The 19,361-nt window shown below is 37.0% G+C and overlaps 1 protein-coding gene across 3 annotated transcripts in view; it reads left to right on the top strand.

Moving 5' to 3' along the window:
- The window catches only part of BCKDHB (branched chain keto acid dehydrogenase E1 subunit beta), a 131,915-nt gene that overhangs the window by 57,911 nt on the left and 54,643 nt on the right, over positions 1 to 19,361 (top strand). For 2 of the 3 annotated variants that reach the window (XM_055713795.1, XM_055713797.1), the window contains exon 9: positions 18,090 to 18,176. The exons of the other annotated variant lie outside the window; for it this stretch is intronic. In XM_055713795.1, coding sequence (XP_055569770.1) covers positions 18,090 to 18,176 — 87 coding nt within the window. The remainder of the gene's footprint in view (positions 1 to 18,089; positions 18,177 to 19,361) is intronic. 3 annotated transcript variants of the gene reach the window in all.

Below are 19,361 nucleotides of genomic sequence, written 5' to 3'. Positions count from 1 at the left end.
TCTGTGACTTCACTAGTTGTCAAATATTTAATAAGATTGTAACTTTGTTTACTTAAAGCATCATAGTGTTAAGTACTTTTCTGACCTGTAATACAGTACAGTAAACCCCCATTTTTTCAGTATTGGGAAAAAATCAAAATAAAGGTCACTGTAAAGTAGAAGTCAAGACTCGCCCGCCCTCCTGTACTTTTTATTCTATTCATCTTTATTTCATTATCACCTAAATTAATGTCAGAACCAACGTGATTGAGCAGGCTGATGATTCAGGAAAGTACTGAGGAAATTGCTGTTGTGATGGTTTTAAACTTTCACCATACGTGTTCTTAAAATACTGTGAATCTTCTATATGTTGACAAACTTCTAAAGAAATAAAGTGTTTAGTGGTAATACAGAAATGCTGATATTTAAATAAAAGACTTTGAACAATCTAAAATTATAAAAGCACTAAGCCTCTCAATTATATAACAACATTAAAAGTGCAGGAGTATAGAGGAAGAGATTGTGATTAGTGTTTGTCAAGTACTTTACAAGTCCTTTCTGCCACGTACCACTTAAGATATTTGGCAAGTTAGTTAATTTTTGTGCTGTGGTCTTAACATTTATAAATTATGTATTAATATCTCCTTTTTCCTGTGTTGTCTAATGTAGCTATGTTCATAGTTTTGGGCTTCCAGTAGCTTTTAAAGATTTAGATATTTGTCTAATTTTCTTCAAGGCACTACAATACAACCACTTAGTCCCTTTTTCCAGTTTTCTGAATTCTGCATGCTAGCTGTTTAATATCTGCTTTAGCAATTCCCCTTTGAGGAAAATTAAGTGACAACAGAGGCTAAGCAACAGTCTCTCTAACATGATTACATTCTACTCTAGAAAAATTTACCTGAGAAATCTAGAAACTGTGATAAACCTGCTCATGAAAAGCATTCGGCAAAAACAAGAGTCCAAAGAATATCAGAGAACACAGATTTTTATTACTGAGCAGTAAGTTGATGAGCTTCTGTGAAAAGGAGTGTACAGTGGTTTTCTGTAAGGAAATGCAAATGTTGCTTGGAGTAAGGAAATGGAGAGAACTAGAAAACAACCACATCTTGTTTACCACCTACAGTGCTGGGTAATTGGTCTTCCCTCTGGCCTTTCCTCCATCAAACCAAGTTTTATAAAAGATCCATAAAACATCTACAGCTCTGCTAATTATTGCTCTCCAAGAATGAATTGATGTTCTGGTCAGTATAGTTTTGCTCAGCTGACAAGTTTGGTTATGCTTCTTTCATTGCCATGCTCTAAGATGTACAAAGCTCCTTGGTATTTCTAGGGATCTGTATTTAATGTTTCTCTCTTTGGTCCTTGCATATATAAAGAATGTAAATGAGGAGATCTCTACAGGCATTTCAATGATTACAGCGATGCAGAATTAATTTCTGACTTGGAGTGAGTGTTACTCAATAGTATTACATTAGGAAATCAAAAGCTTCAGACAAGAAGGGCTCATTTGCACCTTGTATGGTTCTTAGGCCAGCTTCATGTTGTTTTTGTGCATCATGCCAGCTGCTGAACATAAAAACTGCCTAAATTATTTGGGAGAAAAAATTTTGTGGGACACAGTCTAGGATTGCATTTCAAAGTGTTTGCTCTAAACACTGTGTCTCAGATATGTTAATACATGATAAGAAGAAAAGAGGGAACAAATACTTCGTTATTCAGCAATATTCAGAACTCTCAAGTGAATGATTTGCAGGCTTTGATTTACTCTGTCATGTACAAAGATGACTCTTTTAGTTGATAAACATGTAAACATTTCAACATGTCTTTTAAGCTGTTGATCTAAGTGAAAAATGCTAATGTCTCTGTATCATGTTGAATAAAACAAACAAAAAAAATTGGTTCTTTGAGGAGTATACACTAAATACATATGGATATATATAAACAATGCTGATAATTTGTTTGTGCTGCTGACTCATTTTGATGCTATGGTGATCAGTAAAATGGAAAAATTTGTATCAATTAATGAAAACACGCTGTTTTTCCCAGGTTACTTTCACAAATTTTTTTGCTCATCAGGAGAGGCTATTTAAAAGTATAATATATTTATTGGTTAATAGATTTTCTTTTGTGTACATTCTAAAATCACTGTAGTGATCAAAGTAGTTATTCTTGGGCTAAAAGATTCAATGTAGCAATTAAATGTAGCTCCATTATGAAGTCTGATAATTCAGACATTACTTGACATATTTGGTGATTGTCACTGAAGAGGCTTCCTTTGACGTCAATGAAAATGCATATATTTTGTGACAGTTTCTAGGTCACTTTACTGCATGTTACTGCTTTATTGTCCTGTGCTAACCCATCAAATGTCATTGGCTTACTGTAGCTCTAAGTAGCATGTGACTTGTGCACAAAGATGATTAAACTTAATGGAAATGAAGAATGTACTTCGTTGAGTAAATAGGACTAAAAGGCACATGATTAACCTTTTTAATGTGTTTGAGCATCGGGAGAGGTTCTTATTTTGATGTAATTAATCTTTTTATTGGTTTTAGCTTGGGTATGCAAGACAGATGTTGATGGAACGTGCTGGAAGATCTCAATAGTGACATTTGCCAGAAAACAGATTATAAAACTTGAGTTTATAAAAGAAAGATTGCTGAATCTCAACCTCTGTTTACATGATGACTCAGTCTATATAAATTTGCAGTTTTTACTTTTCCTATTTTCTCAACCAATTGTATGTAACAAAAAGTCTGAAGCTGTGTGATGTGATCTTTATTAGTTGATTTTGAGAAGTAATGTTTTACAATAATCCCAAGCATTGCAACTGTAGTCAGTCTTCTGGGGAAAAAGAAGGCAGATCCAAATTACTGGAATGACTGAGACTCATCAAAAATACCAAGCTAAAGCTATGGGAGTAGAAGCAACAGAGTAGTTGCTTAAATAGAAAATAACATATTGTTTCATGTTTTTTGTTATTTTAATGGAAATTAAAATGTTACAGGCAAATTTCTGAATGATAACTGTGTTAATGATTTTAAAATCCCAACAACATAGTAGAAAAGTTCCATGAAATGGAAGTCTGAAAAAAACCCAGAGAACTCTCAGATACAGGTTCCATGGATTTTGGATTTGACTTTTATCTTTTCTCCTCCCGTGCAATGCTATGAAGGCATAGAAATGAATGTACTTTTTTAGTTTGCATAACAACAGTATGATAAAGAAAAAAAAAATTATTGCATGAGTAACGAAGCCTGCTTTTCTATGCATTTATGTTCCATATTTCTTACCATTCACCATTCCGTAGTCTCAGTTTACTTACATTAGGATGCTGAACTCCTCCTTTAATGGCTGGCTAGACAAAAAGTAGCAATAAAAACAGTTTATTGGTGTTTACTGGCTGCTGAAAGAGCTGTGGGAAAGATAGTGTTAAGTACAGCTTGTTTTTTATTGGGTTACTAAGTTAGTAGGAGTACTAATCTGCCTCATCTGGAGAGATGGACATTTTCCTTTTTTTAAGTTTGCAGGAACTTAACATCTGTAAGACTTTCATTTGGCTCGAAAATGGCTATCAGGAGACTGACAAATGGACAGAAAAATAAGATCAGGTTGCACAACCCACCTTTCCTTTGCTAACAGGCTGAAAATTAGTATATACCTCAAAAATTACTATTAATTCCTGCATAAGTTGACATCAGTCAGATATGGAGCGTGTGTAACTGGTAGAAAAGAATGGAGATTAAAGAAATGAGCTGAGGATTGCTTAGATGGTTTTGATGAAGAAGGAACAAAAATAGGACAAAATATAGCACTGAAAGAATGAAAAGAGGAATTAGTTGTTGCTTTAGAAAAATTAATTTTAATGGGAAGTAATACAGAAAAATGATTCAGAAGAACATAAACAAGGGATATAGTAACTTTTAAAACATAGGTTTGGAAGATATTTGGCACAATCTTTTGCTGTTGAAAGGTTGGTGAGGTGCTTTGTCAGATCGGTTCAGTGTAGCAGCCTGAAGATACTTTACGTCTTAGAAGGGGTTCTTTGAGCATTGTGGGTGTAATTTTTTTTTTTTTTTCTCCTGAAAGAGAAAGGTAAAAAGTTACATTTGTGGTTTGGAAGACCATCAGGCTTGAGTCTTACAACGAAGCAGAAACAGATGGAAGGGAATCTTTGGAGCCACTGTATGGGGATAAAGAGCAAACTGCATACATCAGGCTAACTGTGGGTTTTCATGCCCTAACAGTCTCATTGCAGTCCTGGTCATGCTAGAACTGCAATGTGAACCAGGGTGAAAAAAAGACACGTGGTATGCCACAACTGATACTGCCAGCACTTCTCAGTTCCTTTCTCTGTATCTTTGCATCCAAGTCCTTTCTGCAACTTGGCATCTGTCTTGCCTTGGCCTTTTTTTTCTTGTTCTTTTCTTCATCTACATTTCTGCTCTACTTATTTTCCAGAATTCATGTTTTTCTTCTATCTGTTTTATATTCTTATATCCTTTTTCTTATATCCTTCTTCTCTCAGTCTTTCTTTTCATGTACAGCTTCAAGAAACATCAGTTTCATTTAAAGTTTTCCGTTTGGAAAATAGAAAAGGTAGCTAGGTAGTAAATGACAATTGCAGGCTATCTTGCATCAGTCTCCTGTTGGTCTACCTGCTGGCTTTCAGTCAAATGCTGCATGTTCTTATTGACTGATAGCCTGTGTGATTGGCTATATATTTTGTTAGGTTTTTCATTACAGTTTTAATGTAATTATCTGAACCACTGTCTTTACATTTATAGTTTCTGTTGTTTCTGCATCTTTTACTGTTGTGTCATGAGTTGATGAAAGCAAGACTTTTGCTGTGACGCTCCATTGTGTGTCCTACATGATTATTTGAATCAGGTTAGAAACTACCGAGCAATTTTATGGATGAGAATGAAATTATTATCATAGGTTCAGCAATAACATTTCAGACTGTTTACTTATTTTCTTGGTGACCTGATGCTCTTCTTATTTTTTTTTCTTTTAAGAATAATTGTTTACTTGAGTTTTCCAAACCTATAGTTAGCTTCAATAAAATCATTCTAAGGACTGTTACGTGGGTCGTATCTGGCAGCACAGTGTTTTGCTTGTGGATGAATACTGCTAAGACTTGTTCCAGACGGTGTTTTCATGTGTGTGTTGGGATGTGGGTATGACACTGAATTAGCTGGCCTACTCTTGCACCCTTCAGAATACCTGGGAGTTTGTTTGTCTCGTGTTCTGCACAGAAAGTGTAGTATGTTTGGGCTAACAGAAGACTTAGGAATCTTACAAATAAATATATTGTCTATGGGAGCTATTCCAGAACTGGCCAAGATCCCATCTTTTATAAAGAATAAAAGAATAAATTGCCTGTAGGAATCTGAGCCATTGTTCATCCTCATTGTGTTTTATGACTCTGCTTCACTGTCTGAGTTTTCCATATGACTCTGAGAGTTTGAGCAACTGGAATAGCTAGGATGCTGGAAAGGGAAAGGTGGGGGTTATGAGGAAGGGGATAAATAAAGCTAGCAACATCCTCTTAATGTCTCAGGAGTTTAGGTGTCTTGGTTGTCCTGAGGTAGATGCCTCTAAGAGTTTGGGACTTGCATCTTAGGCAGTGTGGGTATTTTCTCTGCCTATTTGGGTGTAGAAGGTGGCAGTCTTCCGTTAAAAGTGGCTTAGAGCCTCAACAAACACTCAAACTTACAGTTTTGGATTTTAAAAATAAAAAAAAGTATTATAGTGAAAAGGATATGTAGTATTACAGCCTGATTATTCCAGGAGTTTGTTGGACGGCTGCAATTTTCAAAATCTGCAATTATTAATAAACAATATGCACATACTTCCTGAAAGGCAAAAGGAGGGTGAACTAATCTGGGATTTAAATATTAATTTGCTATTAGAGTTACGAATTCTGAGACCTAAAAGAAGTGTTAGTTGTGAGCATGAATATAGAAAAACTGAAGAAGCAAGTTAACTCTGTTTTGTATGTTTAACAGTGTAATTAAAATGATAAGGGAATATTAAGTCTCAGAAAAGGACTTCTTTCCATGGAACGTTTACTGAATGTGGTAATGCCACACAGGCTTGAAGAGGGTCATATAATGTGCCCATGAAGATTTTTGGGGATGAAAAGGACCTCTTTAGTGAAAAGGATGGCTTTGGTGCAGCATTGTCCATCTGTATTTGCCGAGACTTCTGAATTTTGCTTCTATAAACAGCAAATTAAAGAGCAGTCTAGTGGGGGAAGGAAGGACAAATTTTTCCGTAGTGCATTATTAACTACTGGCAAGCCTGGTGAAGTTTGGAGGCTGCCACTGACATTCTTGTTTTAACATTTGCTGTTAAGTTTTATGTTTTACACTACACATTCAGAAAGAAAGATTTTTTTTTTTATTAGATGTATTTAATTATGGTTAAGTAGGAAAATATAGCTCAAAATACTGAGGAATTATGAGTTAATAGTCCAGTGGATTCACGAATATTTTTCACTAGTTCAGTTGCCTTTATACTTAAAAAGACTAAGGACTCTTTTCATAGTTGTTACTAGAAGATGACTGGGAGATTTAAAGGCATTTGGTCAAAATAAGCTTTTTTTTTTTTACCAGGTTGTATGTGGGGTCCTCAGAAGTAAACAGGGACTCCTTGCACCAAATGTGTATTAAAAATATTGTCACTGTTAAGGAAAGCTTCCAGTTTCAGAAAACAAATGAGATGTGAAGAGGTAAAGGACAAGAATGCAGTAAAATCAATATACTATATATGAAGTGATAAGAATGAGCCTCGTGGCTTTTATTTTCAAATTTCCTTTTGACTTCTGAATCCGTTTTCTTTCCTAAACAATTGATTCCAGTGTATATGTAGCAATATGCCTTAAGGATATCAAGAAGTCACGCTATGGAATTCCAGAAGTAATTTTTCTTTGCCTGTCTCTTACTGAAGTTGGTTAATATGTTCCTAAATAGTTTTAGGTTAAGCAGGATTATCCATCTGCACAAAACCTAACTTTTCCCCATTGCCTTCACATCCTATTACAATTAATAGCAGCTGCTGTTTTCTTAGTAACTAACTCTTGTAGGGTACATAAAAAGGTGTTATGGAAGTGTTACAAGAAGATTTATAGCAGTGTTATTTTAAAAAAGTTTACTGCAAGGCATCAGAAGACAATCAGTCTTCTATTAAAAATTACATCAAGCAGCCCAGACTTCATTGAGATGTACCCCACTGCGTGTCGTATCTCTCTTCTCTTTTCACAACCTCAGCTATTTAAAATGAAAGTTGTTTTGGAGAAGAATTCTCTGCTTCTCCTGTATTTTTATGGTGCCTAACACATTGGGAATCTGTTCCTGGCTTTGCAGGAAGCTTATAAATCTCCCCATTGAACATCTCGGGCATATCCTGACAATGTTGTGTAGGATGTACAGAGTAGATAATAAAGCAGTTATGGCCTTCATTGCTTCTTAGGATGTTCCGCTTAGTCCTGTAGCCAAATGTTTTAGTTTTGATAGGAATTTTTAAAATTTTCTGGGCTTCTTTGCATTACTCTGTGCTTGTTTTCATTTCTTATTATCTCTGCACCACTGTCTTCACACTACAGCATTGTTTTTGGTGCTATGCAGGAAGGAGCTGTGTTAGTCTTTCAGAATTATTTTTGGCATTTGTAGTGTAAAACGATACATATTGGAATAATAAAATCCTGGTGTGTTAAGGCAGTAAGTTTTATGGTTGCGTTAACATTTCTCTGCCAGATGTTTCATATGTTCATCCCATCTGTGGTCACATTAGTTCTTTATGAACTGTTCTTGCCATGCATACACTTTAAACTGGGGAAAAGATCCACCCTGATGTGGATTTCAAAGCGGTGAGATTTAACCAGCACATAATGCAATGTCAGCATAATAGCATAAAGCAGCTATGCAGTCTTGTCCCTAGGTACCACTGAAAACCAGCCTGGTTCTGTATTGTTGGCACCCTCCCTTCAGGTATGCATAAACATTGATGAGATCCTGTAGTCCCAGTCTCTCATTCATCTTTGTGGCCCTTTGTTGCACTTTCTCCAGTATGTCCATGTCTCTTGTACTGCAGAGCCCAGAACAGGACACAGCACGCCCGGCGTGTCCTCACCAATGCTGAGTAGAGGGGAAGGATCACCTTCCTTGACTGGCTAATGCAACCCAGGATACCATTAGCCACCTCTGCTGCAGGGGCACATTTCTGGCTCATGGTCAACCTGGTGTCCACCAGAACGCCCATGTCCCTTTCCTGCCAAGCCATTTTCCAGCTGTGCAGCTCCCAGCATATAATGGTGCATGGGGTTGTTCCTCCCTAGGTGCAGGACTTTGCACTTCCCTTTTTGAATTTCATGAGGTTCCTGCCAGCCCACTTCTCTAGCCTGTCCAGGTACCTCTAAATGGCAGCACAACTCTGACCTATTGGCCACTCCTCCCAGTTTTATGTCATCTGCAGCACTGCTGAGGGTGCACTCTGCCCCGTCATCTGGATGTGACAGAAGAGTTGTGTGAAAAAGAAAAACACCGTTGCAGTTTTGAAGTAATAATATAGAATACAGTTTTGCAAATGTGTATTGGGATTGCCGGGGTGCCCCCTACTGTGGGCCATCTCACCGGCAGCAAACCGCTTACAGATGCGTGTCTCTTGCTTCAATGAGTGCTCAGTTGCCTTTTCATGACCAAATTTAGGAAGACGTATGTCATAAAAGAATTATCAGTAAATGCTTTGATGCTGGTTTTAATCACTAAAACTAGTGTTCTTCACCCAGACTGAAAGTTTCCCATAATTTCTGGACATATTAAGGAGAAGATGAAGGAAAGTAAGCATGGCCTTGCGAAGGCTAACTCCTGCTCAACCAACATGATTGCCTTCGATGATAAAAATGTCTGGATCTGTGGACAATGGATGACACTTACCTTGACTTCAGCAAAGCTTTCGATACTATTTCTCCGAATATTCCTGTATCCAAGTTACGATCTGAACAGATGGACAGCTGGAGCAGTAAAATGCTGTTTGCGTGGCTGGGTCTGGAGGGCCATGGTTAATGGGTAGAATATGATATTCTACCTGGAGGCCAGTGGCAAGCAAGTACCACAGGTGTCTGTACTAGGACCTGTCTTGTTTAAACATCATTATCAATGACATGGAAGGGGTGGTGGAGTTCACCCTCATCAAGCTTAACAGACGAGACCAAACTTTGGAGTGGGGAAGCAAACGGTATGGTTGAGGGCGAAGCTGCTGTCTGGAGGAACGTAGACCAGCTGGAGGAATGGGCTGGCAAGGAATGGTTTGACATTGACTTCTGACCCTTGCTGAATTTCATAATAGTAGGTCTTTCACCTGGGAAGGAAGAGCTTCCTGCAGTGATACAGGCTGGGAGTACCTGTCTGGGGAGCAACTCAGCGGACAAAGCTCCTTGGGAGCCTTTGTGAAGTGACCTAAGCCTGCAGTGGCCCTGGCAGCAATGACGGCCAACAGCATCCTGGGCTGTGTGAGCAGGGGCATGGCCTGGCAATCGAAGGCAGAAGGTGTCCCCTTCTACTCATTATTCAAGTCTTGGACCCTCGATAAAAGAAAAGGTGGAGCGAGAGCCGTCAGGATGGTTGAGGGCTAGAGCCCTTGCCCTTAGGTGGATGGGCACAGTCTAAAGGACAAAATGGATATATAAATAAATGGGGCAGGCAGACTGTTACACCATTGCTGATTTTATTTAGAATCCTTCCTATTAAAATTCTTATTATAAAACCCCTTCTTATTAAAAGGAGATGCTTAGTCAGATCCATTGCTTGGAAAATTTACTTCCATATAGGAGGAAATTGCAATGAAAACCTGTTGAAGGGACCGCACTTGATTAGAGACAGTAGAGCCACAACTGCTTAATGCAGTGCTATTTGAGGTATAAGGACCACACTTCTTCCTGGGAACTGTTTTTATTCTGCCATAAGAGGCTATGTAGGTTTAAAGAGGAGCACAGTAGTAAATTATTTAAGTGAAGCTGGTAAGAGAAATGGGAATTAGTTGTTGGACGTAGTTTATTTTGAGACAGCTTGGATGTTCTGACACATAGTATACATAACAAGTTGATGACTTCTGAGCAAAATATTTTTGTTGCTTTGACAAATCTGAGCTATTTGAATTTGAGCTATTTGTCTCAGTCTTCAGAGTTTTACGTATTTTGGTCTTTATCTTCTGAGAGATCAATGTAATATTTGTGTTTCAGCCAGTAACAAAGGAAATAAATGTATAGACATACATCTGCATGCAGGTAGTTAGATATGCATACTAAAACTGAAAAAGTGCAAGAGAAGTCTTTGAGTAGCTTTTTTGAAAGCTTGGTTGGCTCCTTAGTAATTTATCAACAGGGACACCTAATACACTCCCTGTTCATTATTCACTGTAAGAATTATACACTGTAAGATTATTAAAAATAATAATCAGTATTCTACCTATTATGGTAATTTTCCTTTTCCTGCATGGTTAGAGTTCTCAGAATTGTCTGAGAACAGGTTTTGAAAATTACTGCAAGGCTGTTAACTTGTTTTCTCACTCCAGCTCATCTAGTATAAACATAAAATTCCTCAACAGAACATACAGGTTCATTTCTTGACCATCAGCACAGATGTAGCTGGAAAACTTTGAACTGATGTTATTCACAACTTTTCTGACAACAGGAACAGTGTGCACTAACTCCAGCAACAGGTAGTGCACATGTATGGGCTTAAAAATGCTTAAAGGGAAAAGAAGTGTTTACTGGTTTTGGGCCAGTTGACTTATGGATGTATATGCACTTCATTGCTATGATACTTGGAGTTGTAATGCATTATACTTTTATATTTTTGTTTATTTGTTCTAATAGCTGGCATTTTACTTTGATTTGAAATTAATGGGAAAAAAGGTTATACTAAAAACTTCTGGGTTTTAGTTTTAGGGGATTTTGGTTGTGCCTTTTGCTCCAGAGAAGGCAGGTAAAGGTATAGACACAGTGTCAGAGGGCTGCACAGCAGGACCCCCACGCTTATTACCCTAAGGAGCTAAGGCTGCATGCTGTGTTGAACACTGGCGGAAGGCTGTTCTGTTCTTGCCCTTGTCCCTCTTCCCTGTTAGTGTTGTCTCCTTCTGCGGACCATGCTTTGCTTCTCTGTTAGAAACCAGAATCAGTGCCTCTCCATCTTTGTGCTCTTTGCAGTCAAGGAGCCCTAACGGACCTTGCCAGCCTTGCCCTGTAACTTGTTTATTGCAGATCTTTCTGCTTTGGGGAAACTCATTCTGTGCTTCCACAGCTGGCAGCAGGTCTGAGCTCAGCCTGGGCCACAGCTTGTGGCAGCAGCCTCGGCTGTCCCATCTGCAGCCAGTGAATTCCAGGCTTGTAGGTCACAAAGCGCAAACCTTGGCTGCATCAGCTGAACAGGCAGGCAGTAATGGATTAAAATCCTCCCTTTTTGGTTAACTATTAGCAGGAAGACAAAGATTTGTGCTCTGCTGATATGGATTGGTTAAAATGATTGACAGCTCTACTAGTTATTAGTGTCAAGTTAAGACGCAATTAGATTTCTTGTTTGCTCCTTGCTGTTAATCAGCATACTCATTCATTACAGAACTGCCTGTGCTTTTTTCATTTTGTTGTTTTAAAAGTTTTTGTTAAAGATTTTTATCCAATGACCTTCCTAAGCGATGGAGTAAGAATGATCTATTTTCCTTTCCAAGTAGTTTGATCTACATACATTTTTGCCAGCGTTTAGCTAGGTTTCTCTGCGATGTTGTTGCAATACTATGATGTTTGTTATACTTACGGTTACCTTGTGAATCTTAACAGAATGAGCGTAAAGCTGACTGTCTCATTACCAGTAGTTGAGCAATCTTACTCATGCTTTGGGCTATTGACCTGTGTGTGCTGAAATAATGTTTTTTCGTGTCATTTGTTTGTCTTTGCATCTTCATTTTACTGATAAATGAGTTTCAGTCGACTTTTGGGAATGTAGTGTAGATATCATGATATAGTAGATTTGAAGGCACGCTCTCATTTTCCTTCTCTGGGAATTTAGTACTGTTGAAATCCACACCAAATAATGTTATTTTATTTTAATTCACATTAATTATTTAATATTTTTTCTTCAGTTGGAGCTTTAAAGAGTGCATACTATTCCTAGTTTTTACTGTTTCTAGGAGAAGGTAGTTCTTCAGGGCAGTTGGCAGAATTGGCAAACTAGATCATGCTCATTAGGAAGTTACAGGGCTTTCTCATGTCCAGGCTATTAGGACACATCCTATTCCTCATCCCTTGTATTACTTCTTTTGGCACCCTAATAAAAAAAGGTGCTTGAGGACCTATTTGCTTTTCTAGAGATCCCACCACTCCAATAAGGCTCTGGGATGTCTGGAAACTGGAGACATAATAACTGCATTTGCTAAGATTGTCAGTGTGGCACATGCACAAACAATTCTTATCTGGGATGTGTCAACCTATGGATCTGTAGGTGCTAAGTAAACATAATCCTCGGTGATTCATCTAGTAGATAATGTTATATATTTCCCGGTGGGAGATGCTGAATAGAAATCTGGGATCTTATTTCTATCCCCGTTCAGTACCAAGAATGCTGCTATGCAATTTCATTTGTTACTGAAACATTAAAAGTAGGGTAGAACTAATGGGTTGGGGAAAGTAGTTTCCCGTAAGTTTTACGATTTCCAAACAGATTCTTTAAAGCTGGTCTAAAAATGAAAAAGAAAAAATGCTTTTCAAGTTATTTATTGAAACTACCAAGTTTGTGGTTCTTTAAGCTTGCAAAGCTTCTGTAGCTTCTGTATTCTGGTTGGCTTTCAGTAAAGGCACGTATCTATTATGTTCGGTTTTATACAATTTTATAATTTTAGACATGCTTAGTGCATGTATAAATGGGATAAATGTAGTGCATGGGATATAATATCAATATGATTTTAGTACTTTTGCCAGCTTCTGTAAAATTATTTTGGAAAGCTAGCTTCTCGGTTATGCAGCAAATTCTTATAGTCACTGAAGACCACAATCAAAAGTATGCAGAAATTTAAATGTGAAAGTGAACATCAAAACAATTCCTTTTCTGTAAGAGATGGAAAACCTGTTTATTTTGAGAACAGCATTTTCTTCTTAATGAAAATAGGCAACTTGCCACTGTGACACAAGAACAGCCATTTATAATAAAATTCTGACTGAGCATTTCTTTTTAAAGGCAGTTGCTGTGTTAGTGAAGCAGCTGGTTACACTGGAAGTGGTGGTGTTGCTATGTGTGGAGATGAACAGTGTAAAATGCAGTTTACCATCAAAGTCATTTTAGTTGATCTGCTTTCTCTGAAGTAAGGGCATAGTGTGTTACTGGTAGAGTCAGCACTTAGATTTCAAGGTCCTTGGAAGTGCCAAACTTGTGTTGGTTTTTTTGTCATCGGTGCCTGTAGGAGGGGAGAGAGTGGCCAACATGACAAATTGAGAGTTGAACAGAAAAGTGATTATAGAAACTCTTGGATAAAGAGTGTGGACAGGGAGGTTGAAAATAATTCACTCAGCTGCTTCACTGCAAAAATGCTGGGCTGCAGTTCAGAAAACCTTCAGGCTGCAGTCTGAAAGCATTAGTCTTGCAAAGGCATTAGGGTTTTGTGTTGGTTTTTTTTTTTTTTTTTTTACATTTCATTATCAGGGTGATCATCTAGCTAGCCTTTTGCTCTGACGCAGTATCAATTGTAGTCCTTGTGGATGACACTGATGTAAAACAGTCCTGACAACAACACTGAGGTGGAAAAGTATAGTCAATATTGGTTTCTGGTTTTATTGTAGGCTTAATTTAGTAGTTGAAAGTCCTGGAGTTTTTTCTGTAGTGACTGGATATAGCAGAGGTGATAGCGGTGTGCCATGACCTGTGCCAGCTGCCTTCCAGAGGGAGGGAGCGCTGCTGAAGCTTTCTGTGAGCAAATCCTGATCTGCCTCTGAATCTCTCTGGAGCGGTGTCTGCTGCTTTGTGCTAACTGTACACCGCTGCAGGATAAATCAGATTATCTCCTTCAATGGGCTTATGAAATTAATGTTTTTGTAGAAGAGCATTGGTATCGTCAAATAATCATTGACAATGTCCACTGTGCCCTATAGACTCTAGAGCAGTTACTTCTGAAAATTTCACTTTTAACTGATGAACTATTGTACTTCCAAGAAATAAGATTAAATTTCCATATGAAGATACAGAAATTTAAGAAGTTAGCCATTCTAGAACACTACCAATGTAGGAAAATGTTTCTTATATCTTCATCATGGATTATGGCTTTCTTCTATATGGACTAAACATTTTTTACATAGTAACATATATTTTAAAATTTTGTTTAAAAACCCTACATCTCTTGCTATTGGCTGCTGTTATTACTGTATAGTTTTTTCATCTGTAAGATGAAAAAAATATCAAAATTAAAATGAAGGGTGCATAAAGAGACCCAGTATGTTTGCTGAACCAAAGTATCTCTCAACAAGGAATTTATTATAAGTCTTGATACCTTACAGATCAGTTTTCCTATAAAAAGCTGTGTACCAAATCAGTTAAGGATAACGATCTATAAAACTAGGAACAAATCAACAAGGATGAAGCAGCTAGGCAAAAATAACTTGGAAATACATGTTCAACAGTTTAATGTTGTTTGAGAACACTTCAGTAGATGCTCACAAAACAAACTAGCATAGTTTGAGAAATAAGACATTAGTGCTGCTCTGATTTTAACCGTATGGCATAGAAGGGCAGTGTTAGTGAATGGAAAAAAGTCACAAATAGTAAAGTCCTAGAGTTGAATTTTTAACCTGTGTTTTAATATTTCTGTCAAAGATATGGAAATCGTTTTAAACTGTTACTGTAAAAAGTTAGAGGTAACAAACAGCTGGAGAAATAAATAAAATAGTCACTGATAAAGAGAATATAGGTTAATTGAGTTGCGTTCAGGCACAAGATATTTTTCATCATATCCAAATATAATTTCGTATCTTGAAATAATAGATGCACACTGTATTTCCATCTTTATTCCAGGAAGCAATTATCTTTTAAGGACAAAACTCTCTTTCCCAAGAACAGGGAATCACAGTCATCAGTTGAAGCTGGAGTCATGTTGTTATGCTTTGGCCAAAAGCGTACATCCAAGAGCTGCAGTGCCGGGGTTATATTGTCTCTGTATTTGGCACTGTTCTGAAAAAGGCTCGATTGCTGGTTCCAGATGGGTGTACTTTGAGAAGGACATTGAAAACTGGACACAATTCAGGGTAGGGCTGTAAGAATTATGAAGGAATTGGAAGTGTGCTGTATGGTGAAAGATTTAGAGCTCAGTCTGTTTAGTTTAGCAAAAGTGTTGTTAAGAGGTCATTTGATCATAATCTTAACATATTCATGTGGTGAGCAGAAATGTGATAATAAAAAGCTTCTCCATCTAGCAAACAGCAGTAAAATAAGAACCAACAGCTTGAAGCTGAAGTCAGCCAAATTAATTTGGAAATAAGGTGCAAAATTTTAACAGGGAAGGCAGTTAAACACAACTTACCAATAGCTGTGATGTGTTTGTAAACACTGGAATGAACATAATTAATATTGTGTGTTTTTCTGAAGGACTTACTATAGCTTAGGAACAGTTGTTAATGTGAACTGGAAATTGATGCAGGGGAGCCTGCAATATTCAGGGATCACAATACTCACATCTTTCCTTAAAGTCCAGGGCTCTTTGCAGTGCAGTATGATGTTAATTTCTGTTCAATTCAATTATGGTTTAACCATTAGGAGAATTTTTAAGGTGTTTCTACGTGGCACAGTGTGGTGCAAGTATCCACACTGACCCTGAACAAACCAGATGGGTACTAAACCCTCCAAAATTACGCTAACCTGGTTTCCCACCAGGAGTGGCATATAGTGCTTTTTAGCAGCGTTGAGATGCTTGTATGTGATACTTGGTGATCACAGCTGCTTGCTTACTCTTAACAAGCTCCTACAGGCAAGGAATCCTTGAAGCCCTTGGGAATTATACGTAAAAATAAGGATTTCTTATACAGGGAGAAAGAGGTTTCCAAAATAAGACTTTTTTTCTTTTTTTTTTTCTTTTTATTGTTTATGTGTGTTCAATTTGAGAACAGATAAATTAATGCAAGAAAAGTTACCAGTTACTTCGAGCTAGAAGCCATATAGGACTTGGGAAACCTGTGATGTGAAAATAGTTGGAGGCTGAGAAATAGTGAAGGAAAAAACGTTAGAGGCCCTATTCTTACTCTTTCCTAAACATCAGATTATCTCCATTGTGGAAACAGGATACTGGACTGCTGGATTACTTGTCTGATCTCGTGGATTTTCTTACATGCGTTCTAAAAGAGTCTGTTTCATACTATTACATTCTGAGAAACCAAATCTGTAACTTTTATGGTAGCCTGTAATGTTTCAGAGTGTGAATCTCTCAGAACAAATACATGCGAAAGAATGTTTGTTTAAAAAGATTTCAGAAAACCCTTTAAAATTGATTAATTGTATCAGTTTTACAACAGTAAGTTAAAACTGATTGTTTCAGTTTTGTCATATCAACTTAAAACTGGACTGTACATTTTGTTCATTGAACTGTCATTTTGATGTATTGGACAGATTTATCGTGCAGTTAATGCCTCTGCCTTTTAGATATGAGTTGCCAGTGCTGGCAAAAGAAATTCAGGAAAACAGCCTGTATAACGGTGGATTACTTTCCAACTGTTGAAATGCCTTCTACTCTCTTGTTTAGCTCTGAATGTTGTCAAGCCACTTCACAGTACAGTATATGGAACATCTTGTTTATTGGCCTATGGCTTGCCAGTACATCTGTGGATGGGCTACTTAAAGCCATTGATTGAGTCATTGCTAGAAAAGCAAAAGAATTGGAAAAGTACATGAACCAGAAGGAAAACTGTATAATTAAAGCATTGCCTTTATGTATTCTGTTACACAGACAGCATGGAGCTGCCTGACTGGAGAATGTGCTGGTGTAGACGTTAAATTGAAGATCACAGCATTAAGAAAATCTGACCTGATAGCTAGCACAGTCTTGGGCCTTTCCGCTTGATGACTAAGGGTACACCAGCAGTACACTATGTACTTCTCTTAAAAATCAGACTGTAACTGTTCTTGAAAGATAAGCATACACATTATTCTGATTTCTTTTTTTCCTGATGTGTCTCTAGAAGTTCATGAAACTTTTCATGTTTCATGAAAAAAAAGTTTCATGAAATTTTTAATGCACTTTATGAAATCATAAAATGTGTGTTATGGAAAGGGAGACTTTGCTACCATATTTGTGACCAAAGGTATCTGATATTGTTAGATTCTAGGCAATTCAGCATGTAGTTGCAATAAACATCGAAGTACGTGGGTGTGCTAAAGCTTTGTACTCACATCAGATTAAAAATATTTTGCTTTCATTGCTATGTTTCACAATGAACTCAGTTTGCTTTTTGATTAAAAAAATGCTTAGATCGCCTTCTGTATATATTGTGCTATGTAATGACTTATGAAGTAGATCACATAAATCTCAATATTTGCACAGTATTTAAAATTAGAAAATGTTGCTTTTAATTGTCATGTAAAATTTAAATAGGCAGCATTCATCCACATGATCGCTTTCTTGCTAAAATTTTTATTTAACACTTTCTGAATAGCTGTGATTCATGGCTTTATCTAGGACCTGGTTACGCAGAGATATGTATCAGTGAAGGATTTCTTCACATGCGTGTCTTAGTATTTTCAGGATCCGTATTTTTACTGACTTCTTGTGAAAATTCTTACTCCTCTTCAGAAATGGGTAAATTCATATTCAACAGAATCAATTTTTATTCTTGATATTTGCTTAAAATAGCAGAAGATGTAAACACTTTTTGTAGTAAATGAAAAAACATCCTATTAATTACTCCATATAGATTTTTAGGATGATTTATCTTTCAGTGAAATTGCAAGAGGGGAAAAGTAGCTACATTCTAACACTGCTAATAATTTCCTATCTTTCATATATTCCACAATTAGTACAAGTAAAAAAATCACAAGAGCTGTAGTTTGATTACATTTTTGGGGTTTGTTTTTCCTTTTCAGTCGGTGGTGAAAACTGGGCGGTTGCTGATTAGCCATGAGGCTCCCTTGACAGGAGGATTTGCATCTGAAATCAGTTCTACAGTTCAGGTACACATGTTATTTGTATTTAAGTGTTTTGCATGGCTGAATATGGATACCTATAGAAGGAATATTTATTGCTACGTTAAAAGTAGAGTTTTAAATATTTTTTTAAGTTATGTCTTGTACATTTTTATTAAACTTCTGTTTTGTGGATGCTTGTGTTAGTTTATCTGAACAGCTGAGAAATCATGTACCTGCCAGGCACTGTGTATACCATGCGCTAAGCTAGAAAATGTAACCTTCACTGAAAAGCAGGGAGGGTGCACTTGCAAATGCAAAGGGAAAATCTGTCTGTATAGTCTGGTTTTAATGTACTTTTTTACCTTTCTCATATTTTTAACTCAAAGCTTCTTAAAAATACATTCTAGGAATGTTGAAATCAGACACAGAAAAAGCACACAGGTCCAGTACAGAATAATGTGGTGCTAGACATAGCATTCAGAGATCTCGTCGGGCAAGCAGTCTGTGGAAGTGGTTCATGTGTAGTTGTGGTGATGCTCACACACGTGTAGAGTTTGTACGCACAGACGGCTTTCTAAGGTTGAGATATACATCAGCATCAGTTACCTGGAGCATTACACTTCAACTTCTATTGAAAGCCTTTTGAGCTTTCTAACGTGTTTTGTATCTGTACTTGCATACAGATTTTCCCCTTAACTTTTCTTTCTTTCCTACACACCTCAGTGATACTGGTTTTCAGAAACATCTAAACTAACTGTCTATCAGAGTCTGATCGCTATTTTCCGATTGCTTTATTCTTAGAGTAGTTAAATTATCAGACTAGAGAGGAAAGGGATTCTAAAATTTGCAAAATATAAACCATACTGGCACTAGTTAAAGCTTGGGAATTAGCCTTTTTGTAGGAAGGAATGGTTCTGGGAATGTAATTTTGAATTAAATATGCATAAGGAGCCTGAAAACTGTTTCTTGAGCATTGTGGTACAATTTCTTTTAAAGAACAGTTGTATTCATTTTGTTATAATTATATGAAGATCATTAATTTTTTCTACCAAATTTTTGCCTCTGTTAAGAACCAAATATTTATAAACCTCCTATGTAACTAATATTTGACCTCCTTTCTTTTATAGGTAGCCTCTTTAATTAAAATAGATCTAATAAAGTCATAAGGTACTGCCAACCATGAGTGGTGAAAGTGATGATTTTTCTTAAATTCTTACAAAAATGTGAAAT

The sequence above is a fragment of the Falco cherrug genome, chromosome 6 (assembly GCF_023634085.1).
Source record: "Falco cherrug isolate bFalChe1 chromosome 6, bFalChe1.pri, whole genome shotgun sequence".
In the NCBI taxonomy this organism is placed as follows: Eukaryota; Metazoa; Chordata; class Aves; order Falconiformes; family Falconidae; genus Falco; species Falco cherrug.
The sequence above is the reverse complement of the archived record's forward strand: the minus strand, read 5'-3'. Positions and strand labels throughout refer to the sequence as shown.